At 38.9% G+C, this 23,429-nt stretch overlaps 1 protein-coding gene across 2 annotated transcripts in view; it reads right to left on the reverse strand.

Annotated features, from left to right (window-relative positions):
* The window catches only part of TM7SF3 (transmembrane 7 superfamily member 3), a 47,146-nt gene that overhangs the window by 21,611 nt on the left and 2,106 nt on the right, over positions 1 to 23,429 (reverse strand). For both annotated transcript variants that reach the window (XM_030939130.1, XM_010379859.2), the window contains exons 2-5: positions 9,964 to 10,118; positions 6,345 to 6,495; positions 3,830 to 3,950; positions 2,372 to 2,543 (exon numbers count right to left, since the gene is read on the reverse strand). In XM_030939130.1, the coding sequence (XP_030794990.1) occupies positions 2,372 to 2,543; positions 3,830 to 3,950; positions 6,345 to 6,495; positions 9,964 to 10,118 (599 nt within the window). The remainder of the gene's footprint in view (positions 1 to 2,371; positions 2,544 to 3,829; positions 3,951 to 6,344; positions 6,496 to 9,963; positions 10,119 to 23,429) is intronic.

Below are 23,429 nucleotides of genomic sequence, written 5' to 3' on the forward strand. Positions count from 1 at the left end.
CTCAACATCTGGGACTACAAGCACACACCACCACACTCGGGACTTTTTGTTTTTTTTTTTAGTTGCTATGAGGTTTTGCCACGTTGCCCAGGCTGGTCTCGAACTCCTGAGCTCAAGCGATCTGCCTGCCTCAGCCTCCCAAAGTGCTGGGATTACAGGTGTGTGCCACTGTTCCTGACCTCTAACATCTTTTCTAGCTTTTCTCCTTCTTACCCAAGATCAAACCAAGTTCCACATATGCTGTTTGTGGCCAATCTCAGTAATCTAGAGCAGTCTGTCTCCTTTCTCTCCCAGCCACCCAATGACTGCAGAAGAGATGGTCAGTATTCTCACAGAGTATTCCACAATCTTGTGTCTAACTTATTCTTTTATCCCCCATACTTCCTGTAAATAGGGAATCCAGTGGACTAAACTCAGATTAGACATTTTGTGCTAGACTATACCACAGGCGATGGTGAACTTCCTGTAAATAGGGAATCCAATGGACTAAACTCAGATTAGACATTTTGTGCTAGACTATACCACAGGCGATGGTGAACTTCCTGTCAATAGGGAATCCAATGGACTAAACTCGGGTTAGACATTTTATGCTAGACTATACCACAGGCGATGGTGATAATGTCAGACTGCACTACATGAGCTCATAATACAGGCTGACCCATTTTCAGTGAAACTAGCTTTGCCCACCTGGAATAGGTGGAGACTATCAGGTCACTCCATTTTAAAGCAGTTCTCCTTTTACAATGAGAATTAATCGAAGGATGCTACTTAGATACCCTAGAAACATCCTGTCCCCTAAAAACCTTCACCTGCTGATCCTTGCTGGATTTATTTCATTGAGGGTCACAAAATGGTGATCATCTAATTCTCTATTACTCCTTCTACATATATTAGCTGGCACTCTTCTGCAAAGAGCTTTCTCTCACCAACTGGGGAAGAATTAGTTCCTCCTTTAAAAAGGCAGGCTAAATTCCTTTATCAATTTTTGGAGTAATTTGGTGTAAGAGTTTCCTCCAGTGGTGGCAACTGAGGAAGGTTTCATTTGTATTTATTCAAGGCTGACAACCACAATCTTTTTCTTTTCTTGATTCTTGAATTGCCCCAAATTTGGCAGTGTAAGCCCTTCAAACAGGCTCCTGAATCTTTGACATACCCTCATTAGTCTTTGAGGGTTTCCCCACATTCTGGAACAAAATATTCTTTGAAATAAAAGTTAAAAAGTAACCTAAAAAGAGCCTATTATACAAGTTCTTATATCCTTCATAAAAATAATAATAGTATGTCATATCTAATAAAGCAACTAATAAACCTTATTAACAGAGCTTCTTATTTTGTGAATAAGCACAATGACGCTGCCTAGAAAAACTCCACCTATCAACCATTAGACTGAAGGATGACTTCATATATTACATTGCTGTTAGGCACTTTTCAAGACATAAAGATAAAATCCTGCCCTCCACAAAAATGATCTACTGCAGTGAGTCTCAAAATTTAATATGCATAAGAATCACCTGAGACATATTTTTTTCTTTCTTTTTTTGAGATGGAGTTTCACTCTTGTCACCCAGGCTGGAGTGCAACAGCATGATCTGGGCTCACTGCAACCTCCACCTCCTGGATTCAAATGATTCTCCTGCTTCTGCCTCCCGAGTAGCTGGTATTACAGGTATCTACCAACATGTCTGGCTAATTTTTGTATTTTTCAGTAGAGAAAGGGTTTCACCATGTTAGACAGGCTGGTCTCGAACTCCTCACCTCAGGTGATCCACCCACCTTGGCCTCCCAAAGTGCTGGGATTACAGGCGTGAGCCACTGCATCCGGCCAGGATCACTGGTGGGATCTTATAAAATGCAAATTCTGATTCAGTAGTTCCAGGGTGGAGCTTAAGAATTACAATTCTCACAAACTCCCCAGTGATGCCAATGCCACTGGTCCATGGATTCAAAAGCTCAGAGAAGAATTTTTCTCCAAGTTACAGACTTTTGAGTTTGGGTTCAAATATGAATGCCAATGCGTGTATCCTTAAGCAGTTTCTCATTATTCATACTTGCCAAAAATGTTTACCCAATAGTCGTGGGAGTACATAGAAAATTACCACCTCCTTCCATTCACATTTCAGATTACCAAGTCACAGATGTGGCTGCAACTAAAACTTAACATAATTTACATGCATCTCCTCAAAGGCCAACATCATTTTGAGGTATCACCAGCAAAGACTCCCAATATGATAACAAAATAAAAGAGAATAAAGTGAGTGTCCCCAGTAAAGGAGAAAAGAGTAAAGAAATAAGATCCTGGTAGCTTCTCCCTGTCTCAACTCTGACACAGGTATCACAATCCAGCCACACAAATCATGGGACTCAGATTTACCTTGAGAGCATTGGCCTTCACCTGGGGCACGCCGATCATCCTCTGCAGTTGCTTCAGCAACAGCTCCTCAGTGAGGTCATTCTCAGGCAGAAAATACTGATAGACATCATACTGCAACCTCCACCTGGAGTCCTGGTCCATCCCAGCGTCACATGGCGGGGGATCTACACCTCTAAAGTCAACCAACAAAATGAAACATCAATCTCTTGTGGTGCGAGTCCCATCTATAAAAAGGAACCAAGAGCCCTAATTTCAAACACTTGCAACAATAATTACAATTTAACAGTTCACTTTTTGCAGTGGCAACAATTGGTATTCTGAAGAAAAGTAACGCACTGTTATGGACTGAATGTTTGTGTCTCCCCAAAATTAATATGCTGAGATCCTCACTCCCAATGTGATGATATTGGGAGGCAATTAGGTCATGAAGGTGAAGCCCTAATGAATAGAATTACTGCCCTCATAAAGGAGATCCCAGAGAGCCCTCTAGCCTTCTTTCTGTCATGTGTGGACACAATGACAACCCAGCAGTCTGTAACCTGGACGAGAACCTTCACCAGAACTCGACTGTGCTGGCATCCTGATCGCAGACTTCTACCCTCTACAACTGTGAGAAAGAAGTTTATAAGCCACCCAGTCTGTGCTACTTTGTTACAGCACCACAAACTAAGATGAACACCAACAGGCAAGGGTGATTACATCACTGGATTCTGGTAACAGTCAGGCCTAGAGTAATACTACAGCTTTGGGGAGACAAAAAAAAATTAAAAAAAAAAAAAGCTGGGTGCAGTGGCTTATGCCTGTAGTCCCAGCACTTTGGGAGGCTGAGGCAGGAGGATTGCTTGAGCTAAGAAGTTCAAGACCAGCCAAGGCAACATAGAAAGACCTCATCTCTGATTTAAAAAAAACAAGAAAGAAAAGAATATACCAGATTTGTTATTTGTTAGCAAGTCACTTAACCTCCATAACCCCTAGGGAACCTTTCTGTAAAATAACAGCAATTGCCCTACATAACAACACTCAGCACCATGGACAATGCATAGGAAGCATTCAAGTGTTCTCAAATGTTAGCTATCATTACTATTAAAGCAGAAACGGAGGCACAGCTTTAATTAAAACAATGAATCTTTATAAAAATATAAGGATGTTTCAGGGCTACTGAGTGCTGTCTATATTTAAAGTGCTTTATAAAAACCAGGATGTACTTTCAAGCTCATAACAGACTCACATCTGGCTCTTCAAATAAAAAGAGTTCACAAGAACGAAGTGGGAAAATATTAACTGTAAATGACAGCCCAAATATTAATAATGAAGTTTAAATTACATCAATTACCCCCAAAAATTAAAGAACTCAATTTTACTACAGAGAACTAGGGACTTGAGAGAGCTAGTCAAATCTACACAACTGTCGTCACGTATGTTCTAAAAGCATTTCTCAGAGATGGGAGACAGACATACCTCGCATAGCCTAGGTTTGCCGGGGCAAACTTGATAGTTGTTTCAAAGAAATTATACTCCAAGTAAATGTTGGGATCAATATCTAAATCAAACTCCAAATTACAGCCTCCAGGGATAGGATCTGGATAAGAAATAGGGAAGTTACTAAACAAACAATTCTTACATATCCAAATCATACTCAGAAAAACAGAACTCTACCTTAGAAGAACTTTCCAAATAGAAGTTAAATATAAATGTAGAGCTTCTAGTCTTATACTATTTCATGAACTGAGGTTAAAGAGGGTAGAGTTAACTGAGGTTAAAGAGGGTAGAGTTAACTGAGGTTCAGGGCCCTAGAGCAGGGCACAGCAAACATTTTCTGTAAAAGGCCTGATAGTATTTTAGGCTTTGTCAGTCTGATGGTCTCTGCAGTAACTACCCACCCCTGTCCTTGTGGCAAGAAAGCAGCCACAGGCAATACGTACAGGAAGAGGCATAGCTGTGTTTCAGTAAAACTTTAAAAGTATAAAAACAGGCAGCAGGCTGGATCTGGCTCATGGTCTGTAGTTTGCCAACCTCTAGTCTAGAGTTAAAAAGATTGGCTATTGGTTGACTACTTCTGGCCAGGTTTGGAATGCAGATATACAGTGTGTATATAAGTTTCAATATCATGTTGGAATCTTCCTCCAAATTCTATGCTCTTCTTTCATACTCTCCTTTTTCTGCATTTATGGATCTTTACCACACCACAAATGGTATGTATGCCAGCTGAAGCTCCTCTGTTCATAATTTTTCTGTGTACACAGCCCTTGATGAGAGCCTTAATTAAGTCTATGGTTTCTTATCAGGTAATTAGCCTTCTGTTACAGCTAACATTTCCTATCTACTACTCCAGTAATCTTCTGGATTCTACCTCCTTTCCTAATTAGTGCTGTCTCTCCTTCCCTTTACCCCCAAGCTTTAAGAGTAGTCTAAATTTATTCACCTCACCTTCACTCCTCTATCCCTGTTGTGCCACTAAAGTGACTCTCGTAAAGGGCCACCGCTGACTCCTACATGCTCTAGCATATGGACACCTTCAGTCAGTTCTCTTGACCTCTCTGTAGAGTATAACTTAACACTTCCGTTTTTGGTTTTTTTGTTTGTTTGTTTTTGTTTTGAGATGGAGTCTCGGTCTGTCACCCAGGCTGGAGTGAAGTGGTGCAATCTCAGCTCACTGCAACCTCCACCCACCGGGTTCAAGCAACTCTCCTGCCGCAGCCTCCTGAGTACCTGGGATTACAGGCACCCGCCACCACACCTGGCTAATTTTTGTATTTTTAGTAGAGATAGGGTTTCACCATGTTGGCCAGGCTAGTCTCAAACTCCTGACCTCAGGTGATCCACCAGCTTCAGCCTCCCAAAGTGCTGGGATTACAGGATTACAGGTGTGAGCCACCATGCCCGGCCTGCTCCCTTTTAAAGGCAGAACCTCCAGGCTCTCTTCCTACCTTCTTGACTACTACACAGTCTTGTGCTTATTCCTCAACAGTTATTATCTGCTAGAAACGTGGCTGACACACAGTAGGCACTATGAAAGTATTTGCTATGATTTTTGCCCTAAATATCCAAGTACATGCCTGGATAATCTCATTCACTGCCACAGCTTTTAATAACAGCTATTTAGTTGGGAATCTAATCTCACCCCTCCACTCCAGGCCCTTATTTAAATTACCTACTGTGCATTTCCATCCAAATGTCCTACAAGCATCTCAGGTTGTGTCCCCAACTGAAGTTATCATCTACTCTGTCCCACCTCCCAAAACATCCTGGCACCACCATAATCCTGTTCCCACACCTATTTTGTATCACTATTTCCCTGCTGCCCAAATAGGAAACCTATGCTTCCCTCTTATAATCCGTGACCACCAGTCATTGTGTTTATCAATTCCACCTTCTGGATATCTCAAATCCAGCTCCTCTTCTCCATCCTGCCTCTCATGGCCTCTGTTCAGATCCTCATTTCTCATTTTGTGCTGAGTCCTGACTCTGCTGTGCCCTCTCCAATCCATCCCCACACTGCTTCTAGCATTGGTTTTCTAAGAGATGAAATGGACCACACCATTCCTCTGCTTAAAAACTCTATGCCTCCTTAGAACCTACCTCAAAATAAAGTGCAAACCTCAAATTGTATGCAAGGCCCTCCACACTCCAGCTGCAACCACACCCACAACGCGCCATTATCCAAATCATTCTTCTTCATGACGTAGAGCTTACTGCTTCTGCTCAGAATAACTAAACTGTTAAGGACTATGTCTTGCCTTAACTATTACTGCTTCTCCAAGGGCTCCTCCCTAAATGCTTTTTGAATGAATAAACATGTTCTAGTCACTACCTGAGCTTTCAGTCATCATGCTAATTCTCTTACTATAAAATATTTCTGATTACATAAATTATACTTGCAACAAACAATCTTAATAGGATCATTTTCCTTAAAGTTTCACGAACACATTCCATATTCCAAAGAGTAAGAGGGAGGAGAAGACAGAAGGGTTACCTCTTTCTGAGTAGGAGAGTAGAATAGCCATATTCTGTACAGGCTCTATGCCTGAAGTCCCCAAGTACCAAGTATATGTACTCTGCTCCGGTCTAAGGATGAAAACCAGTCCACTGGCAGTGCCTGTTTCCGAGGCATTGGAAAGGAGAGTCTGCAGTCAAGAAGAAACATCATCATGAATAGGAAGTCAAGCAAAACATATAAATTACCGAGCTGATCTAGTGTACATGTCCTATTCCAAATCGTCTCAAAACAAACAGAAAAAAAAACCTTCCTCAAATATCCAGGGAATTCTTTTCATCTCTATGTTCACATGCCCACACATATACATGGAAAAAGCATTCTTGAAAAATATATGATTGTCTTAGTTAAGGCTGCTATAACAAAGTACCACAGGTTAGGTGGTTATAAACAACAGAAATTTATTTTCACAATTCTAGACTCTGGTGGTTCAAGATAGGGATGCCAACACAGCTGGGTTCTGAGGAGGGCCCTCTTATAGGCTGAAGACTCAGGATACAACAATTTCTTGTACCCGTTCTTGTTGAACCTCATCACTTCCCAAAGACTCCACTTCCTAATACAACACACTGGGGATAAGGATTTCAACTGTGAATTTTGTGAAGACGCAAACATTCTGTCTATAAAAATAATCTTTGATCAGGAATAGCAGATGAACAGTGAAATTCCCAAGTGTTTCAATTAACTTGAATTAAGATTTACTATGTCAAATAACGTTTTGTCTTCGTGTCTAAGACCACTAAGACAAAAACATGAGACCTGGCCCCAAGGAGTTCAGTTTTTGAAGTACCTTTTAAATTGTGTTATAACTGACATACTATAAACTGTACATAAAGTATACTTTTTTTCTTTTTTTGAGATGGAGTCTAGCTCTATCACCCAGGCTGGAGTGCAGTGGCGCAATCTTGGCTCACTGCCAGCTCTGCCTCCCAGGTTCACACCATTCTCCTGCCTCAGCCTCCCAAGTAGCTGGGACTACAGGCACCTGCCACCACACCCGGCCAATTTTTTGTATTTTTACCAGAGACAGGGTTTCACCGTGTTAGCCAGGATGGTCTTGATCTCCTGACCTCGTGATCCGCCCACCTTGGCCTCCCAAAGTAGTGGGATTACAGGCAAGAGCCACCGCATCTGGCTCATAAAGTATACTTTTAAGTATTGATATACATAGACACCTGTGAAACCATTACCACAATCAAAATGGTAAATGTATGCATCACCCCAAGTTTCCTTGTGCCCCTTCCTAACCCTTCCTCACACACTTCCTTTCTACCATCCCCCACTCCCATCTGCTTGGAAAGCTTTTTGAATAATAAAATGCTAAGCTAAGAGGTAATAGATTCAAGAGGTTCTATCAAAGTAAAGGAAATGGGAAGGAAAAGGCAGCAGAGCAGTTTCAATTTGATAAGCACAAGAAAGAATGGCTCAAATATTGATAAATGATCAAGTCAACAGTTTCAAAGAGCCAACTGCCCTCATGACCCAAAAAAACCAAAAGTACCACACTTTATCAGGAAGCGCACAGGAAACAGAAGCACTTCTCTTCACACAGACCACTCACTTCCTGAGCCATGTGCAGTTCTGGCCATCATATTCTAAGTAATATAACAGTGGGAACTAAAGGCAGTCCAAGAAATAAAATGGTAATTAAGGACAACTAAGACCCTTTCTGCATAGAAATCAAGGCCCAAGATGCTGCCATCCAGGTCTATTTTCTCACTGGTGATGCTGGCATCTCTTCATCCAAGCTCTGCTTCCTCAGATGTAGAAACAGGTATCACTACTACTTTGTTGAGCTTTAATGAGAATTAATCATATGGAAACCAAACACAGGGGTTCCTAACTGGGGGCCTGAGGGTTTCTGAAGGGCCCCAAGAAATTATATATTTATATTTGAGTCCATAGACTTGAGCAGTCTATGGCTCCAGAAGCTTAAGAACCACTGGCCTAGCACATAGTAGGCATTCAACAAATATAAATCCTTATTTCCTCCATCCTCTCTCTTTTCCTCCAAATGTTGTCTTGCTGTAATGTCATTAGGAAGAAAATCATACTGTTTGTTAATTAAAAATTGTTTTAATGGATCTAGTTAAAAAAGAAGAAGAAAGAACTCATCTATGTGCCATTTTACTAAGTCTCCCATGGAAGAGTCTGAATAGGAAGCTGTCTTTTGAATTCAGTGCCATAAAAAACTTGCCTCCCCCGAGGAACTGGCATGCTCCTTCCTTTCTAAGGAAGTTATGAAATTTAACATGCTTTACCTTCTGCTCTAGCTGCAAAGAACTTGGGCAAATTCAACGTATGCGTGACATCGGTATCTCTTGTAATTAATACTATTTATTCCTTTCCTTTTTTCCTCAGTTGAACTCTTCCATTTCCAGTCTATTAACTACCCCCCCCCCACACCCCCACAATACACACGCACACACGTGCACAACCACATGCACACAATTTCGAAATCGCTATGGTAGGGGCAAGAAGGCAGGAATAAAAAAATATAATAGTAAGAAAGATAGTGTGACCAATGCCTATACTATTATACATAGGCTGGGGCGCAGTCGTTCATGCCTGTAATCCCAGCACTTTGGGATGCCCAGGCAGGAGGATCACTTGAGGCCAGGAGTTTAAGACCAGCCTGGGCAACATAGCAAAACCCCATCTCTACAAAAAAAATGTTAAAAATTAGCCAAGTGTGGTGACACGTGCCGGTAGTTCCAGGATCACTTAAGGCCAGGAATTTAAGCCATGATCACACAACCACATTCCGGCCTGGGTGATGAAGCGAGATCCTATCTCTAAAAAAATAAAAATAAAAATTTTTAAAAATTACATATGAATTGGATTGAAAGATTTGTTTACCAAATTCCAGAATATTATAAGATAGGCTTAGGACAAATAAAATGAAGTATAACTTCATACAAAGTAAAATGCATGTATTGGTCTAAGGCATCATAGAGACTAAATATAGATGTGTAAAAGATTACATAAATGGCAGATCCTTCATAGCTTAAGCTAACCCAGGGAATTTTAAAAACTTTCTAAAGCTGAGGTTGAAGTTAAGGGGTTTAGTGATGATATCTATAATAAAATCCTTAACACTGCTGGAGGCATAGCACAGGGCTGGATGAACTGAGCACTATAATTTTTTTGTTGTTTGCATGACAGATTCCAAAGAATAAAGTTGACATTATAGGGTTCTGGGTAAAGTTCAATTTTATAGCTAAACAACAATGAAAATCCATTAAAACGTACATTCTCAGGTAAAAATTACTAAGGCCCCACTAAAGTAAGAAAATGAAAAGGTGGGAAATCATGAAAAAAACTTGCCTGCATAGTGGTAACATTTGGCACAGGGTGCCCTTCCCCCCAACTCAGTTCTCCATTACCCCTTTTTAGGTCAGAGACTGCCACACTCAAGAAAGGCCTGAGATACTCTCAATCACTAACTTGAAAACATCCTATTTTGATTTTTTAAAATTTAAGACATAAGGTCATAAACATAAAAGAGAGAGAGAGATATCAAATTCTAATGCTCATACTAAATACCAGACCCCAAAATATAGAAATGATTTTTACTAAAATAATTATTTGTACTTACCGGAGAAAAGGAAACGGTTGTATTCTGATACTGGGAGTGTATTTGGAAAATAAGAAAAGTCACATTGCTTGAAATATCATGCAAAACAGCTTCCTCTGGAAAGGGCCTATTGAGCTCGAAGTATCTAAATTTCCCCACAGAAAATTCAATAAGACCTACAATGAGATAAACTTTTCATTACAACACTGGTACTCTCATATCAATTTGCAGAGATCACATTCATAAACGAATGTGGAATTTAATCCTCAGAAAAACTCTTTGAGGTAAAGACGGTTATTGCTCCTATTTCCCTGCTAAAGACAATGTGGCTTAAAAAGTGATGCAGCCCACCCAGGGTCATCCAGCCAGTGAATGATAGAGCTCAGAACTAAAATGCAAGAGGTGTTTCAAAAGATATGCTGAAGACAGGCTCCTGGAGCCCAGAGAAACTTCCCCTCTGGCAGTAGCAATAACAACGATCTTCGGAACAGAGTCCTTGAATCTGAAGATGACAATCCCGTGGGGCTACTAACAATCATGAATGTGCTGGTGTTAAAGAACTATAACTGTCTAGTGAATTCTGAAGTCAGCATAGCCTGAAGAGACACAGGTGGCTGCAATTTAATACCAGCGTTTACCAGCTGTGTGATTTTAGGCACGTTCCTTAAATCCCCTTAAGCCTCAATTTCCTCATCTGTCTCATGGAGACTGCAAAGGAAGGTGCCATCAGTACTGACAAAAATGTCTGTTGAGGGCCCACACCAGGCACTGCACATACTATTGTGAACCACAGGCATCCTGGAAAAGAGAGCTTTTGTTTGCTTAAGGATCAAGCTCAGAGTGCATAAAAAAGATAGGTTATAACAAGGACAGTTTTTCAACACCTCTTCCAGGCCTGTCCCATCTGTCTACTTGCCTCCATGGCCTGCATCTCACTGACTCTGTCTCCACTTCTCTGTGGTGTGTTTCTGCCAGCTGCACACCAGCTCTGTCTTTTCTCGATCGAACTCTCAAATATTCCTTTAATTAGGTTGCTTTTACTCCTGTGTAGTCCTAGATTCCTACCTCACCCCCCATCCTACAGTCAGTATCTGTCTGCATGAAAAGCAGAGGAGATCCCAAGCTTCACATAAGCAGTCTTGCGGGGTTCAATTCTAAACAAATAAACAGAAGATTTAGATTAAATATAGATGAAAAGGCGTTGATGAAAAAAAGATTATAATTCACCCGAGTCCCACAGTGGAACTGTCATGTTTTATTTTAGAAGGAAATTAGAGTCGGTGGGTGGCAAAAGAAAACATTTCAGATACTAAATAACTTAATAACACATTCTTATATACTATGTCCCAAGAAGGTCAATTTTCAACACTTTTTTTTTTAGTAACAAAAGCTCCACTGGATGATTTAAAACCAAACAGAACCAAAAAAAAAAAAAAATCAAGAATGAGTAGCATGTGGAAGAGCCAAAAAGAAGACACAAATAGGGCTAAGACTAGAATAATGTTAACCTCTATATATTTTTCCTAAGTTCTGTGATGCTATATTACATTCATAACTTAATTTTAAAAAATGATGATAGAACACAAGGTTACTTATGGTTACAATTTCATTTCTAAAACTCTAGAGAAAATTTTAGTACTTTTAACAATGACAAATGAAGATAGTATATTTCCTATTTATGGAACCAGAAAGACATTTTACATCTTATATGGACCAAACTCCAGCTGGAACAGAGGTTAAAATATTAAGGAAGTGGTCAATAGAATCTGGGTGGGGAAGTCTGAAAAAAATTGTGTGCGTGTGTTTTTTCTTTTTAAAGAGAAACAAGAAAAACATGTTTAAATTTTCCAGGCCTTCCCATCATCATGATTATTTTATTAGAAAAGCAAATTATACATAAAACTACACGGATTTCAGTAAATTACACTAAAAATGTTTCACATATTGCCCTTCAAGTTTGGTTCCATCCATCATGCATCCTCCAAGTCTTAAAAATTCTCACCTGTTTTGGCAGTGTCAGTCTGTTTTCCTAGAAATTAGTAAGATTTCTATCCTTTCACAGTTCACAGCACTCAACTCACTCACTACCCTGCCTTTTCTAGTCTACATCTTCAGTTTTTCCCTTTTGTTCTCATTTTCCCTATTTGGCAAATATTTATAAGGTACTTGTGGAGTAGGTACTCTAGTTGTTGGGCACCATGATCAAACAAATTCATAAAGGTTATCCAAGACTTCCGTAATTATCACTTAAATTTGCCCTTTGATGTATTTTAGAAAATGTTTTAATAATCCTTATGTCTATCTCCCATGACATGGGCCTTCCATCAGAACAGTATACAGAGCCTTTAAAAGCCCTGGAAGAGACTGAAGCCATCAACTAGAGAAGGCTTCATGGTAAACTTTTCTTAACCTTCCCTTAACCTATCACCCAGGATGAGGATGAATCACAACTCAAAAATACTTGGAAAAACAAAACTTTGGAAAGACAGTATGGAAACACAGAACCATGGAAACTAAAATACACTGTTAAACAACTGATGACTTGACAAAATAAGTAGGGGAATATTAAAAGCAGGTATCTCTGGGAGAATATTTTAACTGATTCTTTTTTTTATTTTTTATTTTTTATTTTTTTTGAGACAGTTTCACTCTGTCACCTAGGTGGAGTGCAGTGGGGCAATCTTAGCTCACTGAAATCTCCACCTCCCAGGTTCAAGCAATTCTCCTGCCTCAGCCTCCTGAGTACCTGGGATTACAGGCATGTGCCACCACGCCTGGCTAATTTTTGTATTTTTAGTAGAGACGGGGTTTTACTATGTTGGCCAGGCTAGTCTCGAACTCCTGACCTCAAGTGATCTGCTCATCTCAGCCTCCCAAAGTGGTGGTATTACGAGCATGAGCTACCCCTCCCTGGCTGACTTTTTTTTTTTTTTTCACACATGTCCTTCTTTTTCTTTCTTTCTTTTTTTTTTTTTTTTTTTTTTTTTTGAGACAGAGTCTGGGTCTATCACCAGGCTGGAGTGCAGTGGCACGATCTCAGCTCACTGCAACCTCTGCCTCCCAGGTTCAAACGATTCTCCCGCCTCAGCCCCCCGAGTAGCTGGGACTACAGGTGCGCACCACCACGCCCAGCTAATTTTTTGGATTTTTAGTAGACACTAGGTTTCACCATGTTGGCCATGCCAGGTATCAATCTCTTGACCTCGTGATCCACCCACCTCGGCCTCCCAAAGTGCTGGGATTCCAAGCATGAGCCACCGCGCCAGGCCAACTCTACATTTTAAATGTTTATAAAATAGGAACACACACTAGGAAAAAAAAAAAAAAAAGGGACAAAATGGGACATTCTGTTAACATTCTGTCACTGTTTTGCTTTCCCTTAAAATGGTAATATTTTTCTAGAAAATATATAATCCTTATAAAAGGTGCAAAATAAACAGAAAGTCAACTCCTCCAGCAAGCACACTGTACAGAAATCATCACTGCTAACAGTTGGGATATATCTTTTAGGGCTTAGGACAGATATCAGCATGCATATTTCCACACAGATGGAAAAAGATATATGTATGTTTGATATTGCCCATTTAACAGGTCTAATACATCTTTCCATAACAACACAGATAATTCTAGCTTTACCATTTTAAAAGCTACAGAGTATTCCATTCTGGGTATGTACCATAATCATTTACCCAATCTCCTATTAATGAACATCTAGACTGTTACCATTATAGGATGAATAATAAATTAGTAAGAAATAAAATAGTTCTGATTTTGTGGAAGACTATTCCAGAAAGCATATGTGTCAGGCAATAAATATATTTGAGAGAGTTTTTGCTGTGACAGTGTAACAGATGACCTTTGATCTTAAATGGTTAAACTGTACCTAAAAAGTCTTGTTTTAGTCTAAGAAATCCAGAAATAAAAACAAACAGACCATGTGAGAATACATAATGATTAGGACCAAAAATTAATCTGCAGTCTTTGCTTCTGAATTCTTCTTCAAGAAATATACCTACATTTCAGGAATAATTACAACATTCATCTGCTACTTCCTGGATTTCCCAAAAGCTACAGGAAAATGATGCCTCATCACCTTCCTTTCCTCAAATGCCTATAGTGAGAACCAGGCAGAAGCCAGATGATAAAAGGAAGGACATTGTATACATTATTTATAACCTGGTCACTTGACAAAATAGGTAGGGGTATTAAGAGGAAATATCTCTGGGAGTGTATTTTAAGTGATTTTTTTTTTCTTTTCATTACACATTTCCTTATTTTTAAAATTTTCTATAGTGACCATAAGGTGTCCTTTTCATAAGAAATTATAATACAGTGATTATACAGTCTGGCTATACATTACAATCATCTGCAGTGGATTAAAAAAAAAACCAAAACACTGCTGCCTGGGACCCTCTCCAGATGAGTTAAATCAAAATCACTGGGGCTAAGGTCCAGGTATCAATTAAAAAACAAATATTCATTAAATACTATGCAGAGAAATACACAAAGTTTACACACCCATGAATTAACCAGCACCAAAACAGCATTCTAGCACCTTAGGGGTCCCCTTGTGGCCCCTCCCAATCACATCTTCTTTGCTCCCCCAGAGGGAAACAGGGTCCTAAGTTCAAACACTAGGAATTTAGTTGAGGGAATTCAATTGCATAGAATTTACATACAATTTTTGTGTGTTTGGCTTCTTTAAAATCAGCACTATGTTTGTGCAATTCATTCCAGCTGCCATAAGTAGCCATAACTCATTACCGTTCTTGTATACTTCATGAAATGAACATGCTACAATGTATTTATCTGTTCTACTGTTAATAAACATCTGTATTTCTGGTTTAGAGTTATAAATAACTCTAAACATTTTCTGTGCATGTCTTTTGGTACATGCATATACACATTTCTGTTGGGTGGAATCTATGAGTAGAATTATCAGGTAATAGGGTATTCTCATCTTCAGCTTCAGTAGATACTGCCAGTCTTCCAACAATGTTTTGCCAATGTATACCTCATCAACTTACTGTAGGAAAGTATTCCAACTGCCCAACAGTCGCACCAACACTTGGTATCCTTCATTTATCTGCTGGGTAGATAGTGGTATCTGACTGTGATTTTAATTTGCACTTCCCTAATTACTCATGGGTGTTAAGAACCCTTTGCTTTGCTTATTGGCTATTTGGATATTCTCTTTGTGAAAAGAGTCTGTTCGAGTCTTTTACATATATTAAAAATGGAACTGTCTGCCCTTCTTCAATTTTAGGAGTTTTTAAAACATCACAGATATGAGTATTCTGACAGATATATTGCAAATATATTCTCCTACTCTTGTTGCTTGTCTTTTCACTCTCTTGTTACCTTTAGATTAAGAGTTTTCATTTTAGCAGACAATTTCTCAGGTTTTTCCTTTATGATTAGTCCTTTTTATGTCATTTTAAAGAAATCTTTGCCAACATATACCAAGATCATGAAGATACAGTCCCATGTTAACTTCTAGAAGTTTGTTTTATCTTTCACAGTTAGAGCTAAAGATCAGTCTGATATTGATTTTTATACATGGTGTAAGATAGAGGTCACAGTTCATTGTTTCATATGTTTATCTACTTGACAGCAACCTTCACTAAAAATACCACCCTGTAGGTACTGCATGTTCTCTCACTTATAAATGGGAGCTATGTAATGTGTACACAGGGGCCTACACTGTGGACTGACAGACACTGAAGACTGAGGAAGGTGGGAGGGCGCCGAAGATGAGAAATTACTTAATGAGTACAATGTACGTAATTCCAGCGATGGATACGCTAAAAGCCCTGACTTCACCACTACACAATATATCCTGTAACTACACTTGTGCTCCATAAGTTTATACAAATAAAATAATTTAAAAATACCACCATCTCCCTACTGCTTTGCGGTTCCACCTTTCACATAAGTCAAGTGAACATATGTGTTTGCTTCTGGAGTCTCAATTGTATTCTACTGGCTTATTTGTCTAGCTATAGACACCAATCCTAACACAAATATTACAACTCTCTTAACTCCTGCTCCAAATTTGTTCTTCCTCCTCAAATTTATCTTGACTATTTCTGGTCCTTTTCATTTCCATATAAGCTTTAGAGATCCGACTGTCAATATCCACCAAAAAAAAAAAAAAAAAAAAAAAAAAAAAAAACCTGCTGGGATTTTGATTGGGATGGCCCTGACTATATACATTAATTTAGGGAGAAATGATATCTTTAAAATATCTTTATCTTTAGAATTTTGTAATCTATGAATCTGCGATATTCCTCTATTTCTTTAGTTTCTCAATTTAACTAAAGAATGCTGAGATGTATTATGTCATTTTCTCTGTAGAGGTCTTTACATATCCCATGATAATCATCCCAGAATACGTAATGTTTCTTGAGCCTATTTTAAATGTACTTTTTCTTTTCTTTAATGTTATTTGTTAACGTTATGTAGAGACAAGGTCTTGCTATGTTGATCAGACTGGTATCAAACACTTGGCCTCAAGACATCCTCCCCCACTCAGTCTTCCAAAGTGCTGGGATTACAGACTGAACCACAGTACCCGGCCCTGCTTTTTCTTTTAAATTTCTATTTCTAGCTGTCTCTTCACCAATATACTTTTTATAAAAAGTTCTCCATGTAATTCTAATGCTTAGCCAGGTTTGAGAACTCCTAACATAGTATTTGATAAACAAGCAAAGGATACATATGTATTTTTTTCCCAGTCTTAGTTATCTTTAACCTAACTTCTGTGTGAAAATACTTTGGCAGTGTAACCTTGGCAATCCGACATCCATTGTACAATTTTATCAGAAGATCGCTTTAACCAAACCAGTTGTGGTTTGATTCTTGGCTGTGCAGGATTTTGTCATTTTTGATGTTCTAACGTCTAACACAGTATAGTCACCTAACTGGTATACAGTAAATGTTTGTTAAATGATGGCTCAACTACATGACCTCAGGCAAGTAATGTATTTCCTCTGGGCTTCAGTTCCCTCAAAGTAAAACTGAGGTAACTATGCTGCTATCAGTTGGCTGCTGAAAGTTTCAAACAAATGGGAAACAATTTTTTAAACTGCCCAAGGCTATACAATAAAGTATCATTTATTAACTTCCATTAGCTTTCCTGTGCTTCACAGGTTCATCTCCTTATTGAAAGAAAAGGATCCAGCCAAACTAAGTTTCATAAGTGAAGGAGAAATAAAATCCTTTACAGACAAGCAAATGCTTAGAGATTTTGTCACCACCCAGGCCTGCCCTACAAGAGACCCTGAAGGAAGCACAAAAAATGGAAAGGAACAACCGGTAACAGCCATTGCAAAAACATGCCAAAATGTAAAGACCATCGAGGCTAGGAAGAAACTGCATCAACTAACGAGCAAAATAAGCAGGTAATATCATAATGACAGGATCAAGTTCACACATAACAATATTAACCTTAAGTGTAAATGGACTAAATGCTCCAATTAAAAGACACAGACTGGCAAACTGGATAAAGAGTCAAGACCCATCAGTCTGCTGTATTCAGGAGACCCATCTCACATGCAGAGACACACATAGGCTCAAAATAAAGGGATGGAGGAAGATCTGCCAAGCGAATGGAGAAGAAAAAAAAGCAGGGGTTGCAATCCTAGTTTCTGATAAAACAGACTTTAAACCATCAAAGATCAAAAAAGACAAAGAAGGCCATTACATAACGGTAAAGGGATCAATTCAACAGGAAGAGCTAACTATCCTAAATATATATGCACCCAATACAGGAGCACCCAGAGTCATAAAGCAAGTCCTTAGAGACTTACAAAGAGACTTAGACTCCCATACAATAATAATGGCAGACTTCAACATCCCACTGTCAACATTAGACAGATCAACGAGACAGAAAGTTAACAAGGATATCCAGGAACTGAACTCAACTCTGCACCAAGCGGACCTAATAGACATCTACAGAACTCTCCACCCCAAATCAACAGAATATACATTCTTCTCAGCACCACGTCACACTTATTCCAAAATTGACCATATAATTGGAAGTAAAGCACTCCTTAGCAAATGTGCAAGAACAGAAATTATAACAAACTGTCTCTCAGACCACAGTGCAATCAAACTAGAACTCAGGACTAAGAAACTCAATCAAAACCACTCAACTACATGGAAACTGAACAACCTGCTCCTGAATGACTACTAGGTACCTAACGAAATGAAGGCAGAAATAAAGATGTTCTTTGAAACCAATGAGAACAAAGATACAACATACCAGAATCTCTGGGACACATTTAAAGCAGTGTGTAGAGGGAAATTTATAGCACTAAATGTCCACAAGAGAAAGCTGGAAAGATCTAAAATGGACACTCTAACATCACAATTAAAAGAACTAGAGAAGCAAGAGCAAACACATTCAAAAGCTAGCAGAAGGCAAGAAATAACTAAGATCAGAGCAGAACTGAAGGTGATAGAGACACAAAAAACCCTCCAAAAAATCAATGAATCCAGGAGCTGGTTTTTTGAAAAGATCAACAAAATTGATAGACCGCTAACAAGACTAATAAAGAAGAAAAGAGAAAAGAATCAAATAGATGCAATAAAAAATGATAAAGGGGATATCACCACCGACCCCCCAGACATACAAACTACCATCAGAGAATACTATAAACACCTCTATGCAAATCAACTAGAAAATCTAGAAGAAATGGATAATTTCCTGGACACTTACACTCTCCCAAGACTAAACCAGGAAGAAGTTGAATCCCTGAATAGACCAATAGCAGGCTCTGAAATTGAGGCAATCATTAAGAGCCTACCAACCAAAAAAAGTCCAGGACCAGATGGATTCACAGCCAAATTCTACCAGAGGTACAAGGAGGAGCTGGTACTATTCCTTCTGAAACTATTGCAATCAATAGAAAAAGAGGGAATCCTCCCTAACTTATTTTATGAGGCCAGCATCATCCTGATACCAAAGCCTGGCAGAGATACAACAAAAAAAGAGAATTTTAGACCAATATCCCTGATGAACATCGATGCAAAAATCCTCAATAAAATACTGGCAAACCAAATCCAGCAGCACATCAAAAAACGTATCCACCATGATCAAGTGGGCTTCATCCCTGGGATGTAAGGCTGGTTCAACACACACAAATCAATAAACGTAATCCAGCATATAAACAGAACCAAAGACAAAAACCACATGAAGATCTCAATAGATGTAGAAAAGGCCTTTGACAAAATTCAACAGCCCTTCATGCTAAAAACTCTCAATAAACTAGGTATTGATGGAACGTTATCTCAAAATAATAAGAGTTTTATGACAAATCCACAGCAAATGTCATACTGAATGGGCAAAAACTGGAAGCATTCCCTGTGAAAACTGGCACAAGACAGGGATGCCCTCTCTTACCACTCCTATTCAACATAGTGTTGGAAGTTCTGGCTAGGGCAATCAGGCAAGAGAAAGAAATAAAGCGTATTCAGTTAGGAAAAGAAGAAGTCAAATTGTCCCTGTTTGCAGATGACATGATTGTATATTTAGAAAACCCCATCGTCTCAGCCCAAAATCTCCTTAAGCTGATAAGCAACTTCAGCAAAGTCTCAGGATATAAAATCAATGTGCAAAAATCACAAGCATCCTTATACACCAGTAACAGACAAACAGCCAAATCATGAATGAACTGCCATTCACAATAGCTTCAAAGAGAATAAAATACCTAGAAATTCAACTTACAAGCGATGTAAAGGACCTCTTCAAGGAGAACTACAAACCACTGCTCAGTGAAATAAAAGAGGACACAAACAAATGGAAGAATATACCATGCTCATGGATAGGAAGAATCAATATTGTGAAAATGGCCATACTGCCCAAGGTAATTTATAGATTCAATGCCATCCTCATCAAGCTACCAATGAGTTTCTTCATAGAACTGGAAAAAACTGCTTTAAAGTTCTTATGAAACCAAAAAAGACCCCGCATTGCCGAGACAATCCTAAGTCAAAAGAACAAAGCTGGAGGCATCACGCTACCTGACTTCAAACTCTACTACAAGGCTACAGTAACCAAAACAGCATGGTACTGGTACCAAAACAGAGATATAGACCAATGGAACAGAACAGAGTCCTCAGAAATAACACCACACATCTACAGCCATCTGATCTTTGACAAACCTGAGAAAAACAAGAAATAGGGAAAGGATTCCCTATTTAATAAATGGTGCTGGGAAAATTGGCTAGCCATAAGTAGAAAGCTGAAACTGGATCCTTTCCTTACTCCTTATATGAAAATTAATTCAAGATGGATTAGAGACTTAAATGTTAGACCTAATACCATAAAAACTCTAGAAGAAAACCTAGGTAATACCATTCAGGACATAGGCATGGGCAAGGACTTCATGTTTAAAACACCAAAAGCAACGGCAACAAAAGCCAAAATTGACAAATGGGATCTAATTAAACTAAAGAGCTTCTGCACAGCAGAAGAAACTACCATCAGAGTGAACAGGCAACCTACAGAATGGGAGAACATTTTTGCAATCTACTCATCTGACAAAGGGCTAATATCCAGAACCTACAAAGAACTCAAACAAATTTACAAGAAAAAAACAAACAACCCCATCAAAAAGTGGGGCAAAGGATATGAACAGACATTTCTCAAAAGAAGACATGCATACAGCCAACAGACACATGAAAAAATGCTCGTCGTCACTGGCCATCAGAGAAATGCAAATCAAAACCACAATGAGATACCATCTCACACCAGCTAGAATGGCAATCATTAAAAAGTCAGGAAACAACAGGTGCTGGAGAGGATGTGGAGAAACAGGAACACGTTTACACTGTTGGTGGGATTGTAAACTAGTTCAACCATTATGGAAAACAGTATGGCGATTCCTCAAGGATCTAGAACTAGATGTACCATATGACCCAGCCATCCCATTACTGGGTATATACCCAAACAATTATAAATCATGCTGCTATAAAGACACATGCACACATATGTTTACTGTGGCACTATTCACAATAGCAAAGACTTGGAATCAACCCAAATTCCATCAGTGACAGACTGGATTAAGAAAATGTGGCACATATACACCATGGAATACTATGCAGCCATAAAAAAGGATGAGTTTGAGTCCTTTGTAGGGACATGGATGCAGCTGGAAACCATCATTCTCAGCAAACTATCGCAAGAACAGAAAACCAAACGCCGCGTGTTCTCACTCAGAGGTGGGAACTGAACAATGAGATCACTTGGACTCTGGAAGGGAAACATCACACACCAGGGAGGGGGTAGGGGGAGGGATGGCATTTGGAGTTATACCTGATGTAAATGACGAGTTGATGGGTGCTGACGAGTTGATGGGTGCAGCACACCAACACGGCACAAGTATACATATGTAACAAACTTGCACGTTGTGCACATGTACCCTAGAACTTAAAGTATAATAATAAAAAAAGAAAAAGAAAAGGAAAGAAAGAAAGAGAATCAGGCACCCAAAGCAGCCCTACAAATAAATTAGCGGGAAGAAAGGGACTAACATGTACAGGGCAGTCACAGAAATTCCAGGCACAACATAAGCATTACGTTGAGAAAGAGACTTCCACAGAGTGACAACAAAAGATACTGAAAGTCAAGGCAACTTAAACAGCTCAGTCTGTTAGAAACTCATACAATTTCTGTTCATAAAACAGATTTAGCAAAAGAAGACACATATCCAAAAGATATCCTGAAGAAGCTAACAGGAATTTAACTTCACCTCTAAAGCATATGGAAAAGGATTTATTAGAAGCATTTTATGAGGCATAATTAGATCTTATGACTTGGAGAGTAGGAGGAAAAAAGACAGTACATCAAAAGATATTACAAAGCAAATGGCTAATATCAAGTTCGGGCACTTCCACTAGCTTTCCTCTAAAAAGAAATGGCTTTTTTTGTCATCTGACCGACAGAAGGGACTTGAAACAATTTTCACACCCATCTTCCATTCTTACTCAGAATCACTTTTTCTTTCCAATAATTCCACTTTAAAAAGTGCTGCCCAATCCTAACCTTTTCCTTTTTCTTTCCGAATCAGATCCTAATCTGGCAACCATAAAAATTTCCAACTCCTCCTTTTTACTATTTTACTAAAATTTACTTCCACTGTTTGTGCTTCAATACAACAGCCAAATTCTAAGAGAAATCTGTCATAGCCTAGTCTTCATAATTCTCTTCAGATTAAAAACAAAAACAGTTCAGCTACTTGAGTTGGTCAGCTGTCAACTGCCCCTCCCAATTTCTCATTGTTATCTTCTTACAAATGTTCAACAGCCCTAAAGGTTGAAAGGAAACACAAAAATAAACATATTAGCTTCATACACTTTTTAGAGAAAGACAGCACTTGCAACTAACCACAAATGGCCTGCTACCTTGGTAAAGCACCATCAATAGCACGAAGACTGCAAGGCCCAAATGATGCTGTGCTCAAGTCCAATTACTATGAAATTCCAGAGGAGTTACTGGATATGAATCTAAACAAATGAAAGATGTTAAAGGCAGCAGTGAACTGGAACTCCAAGACAAGGAAAAACTGCTTAAAAGTATGATCCATCTCATGTGCCCACTGGTCGCACCCTCCTCAGACATTCTAGGAACTCCATCTGCCACGTTCCAAGATTTATTTAGCATTTAGGCCACTACCGAAGTCATGCAAGTTAGCTCATCCTGTCAAAGATGGGTAAATCCTCCTAAATTACAGTAGATGCTCAATTTCTTCAGTTTGTATGGTTATCAGAATCATCATCATCAAACATCAATCCAGCCATTTTCTAGGAAGATTATGCAAATCCTGAACTACATCCTTCTACCTTTCCATACTGATTTTTATCTGATGGATGTGGAGAATATCAGCTTTTATTATCACTCAGCAGTTAAGTCCCCACATTGTCCCTCTTTTGCACAGAATGACAATACCAATGCAAGGCAAAAAGAATAATGTTGAGGAATATCAGTGCTATTAATCATAGCAAAGAGGCAAAAAACAGTGTTTGAAAAAATATTAATTTCTCAACTTATTCATATTTTTTAACTTTTGTATAAAAATTTCTAGGTATGAAATACTAAAACACCAACTAGAAAGAAAAAGGTCTGGATGCCTGCTCTTCTGACTCAGGGGCTGGCCTCGATCAACTAAAAACTCTAATATCTCAAATTCTTCACCTGTTAAAATGGAGATAGCATCTCTTCTACCTCCATCATAAAGCTATTTTGAAGAATGAGGATTCACAGAAGGATTAAGTACAAAGCACCATGCCATGTAAGACATTCTTATTGGAAGGCAGCTTTACTGAAGTGGAAGGACTATGAAATTTGCAGGACTTGAACCTGGGTTCAAGTCCCATCTGTAACCCTAGCAGTTGTTCATTTGTTCCTCTGATAAGTGAGGAAGATCATTATATTGTAGGGTGGTGGGGATTAAATAACACTGCACATGGAAAGCACCTGGCAC

This window comes from Rhinopithecus roxellana, chromosome 10 (assembly GCF_007565055.1).
Source record: "Rhinopithecus roxellana isolate Shanxi Qingling chromosome 10, ASM756505v1, whole genome shotgun sequence".
Lineage (NCBI taxonomy): Eukaryota > Metazoa > Chordata > Mammalia > Primates > Cercopithecidae > Rhinopithecus > Rhinopithecus roxellana.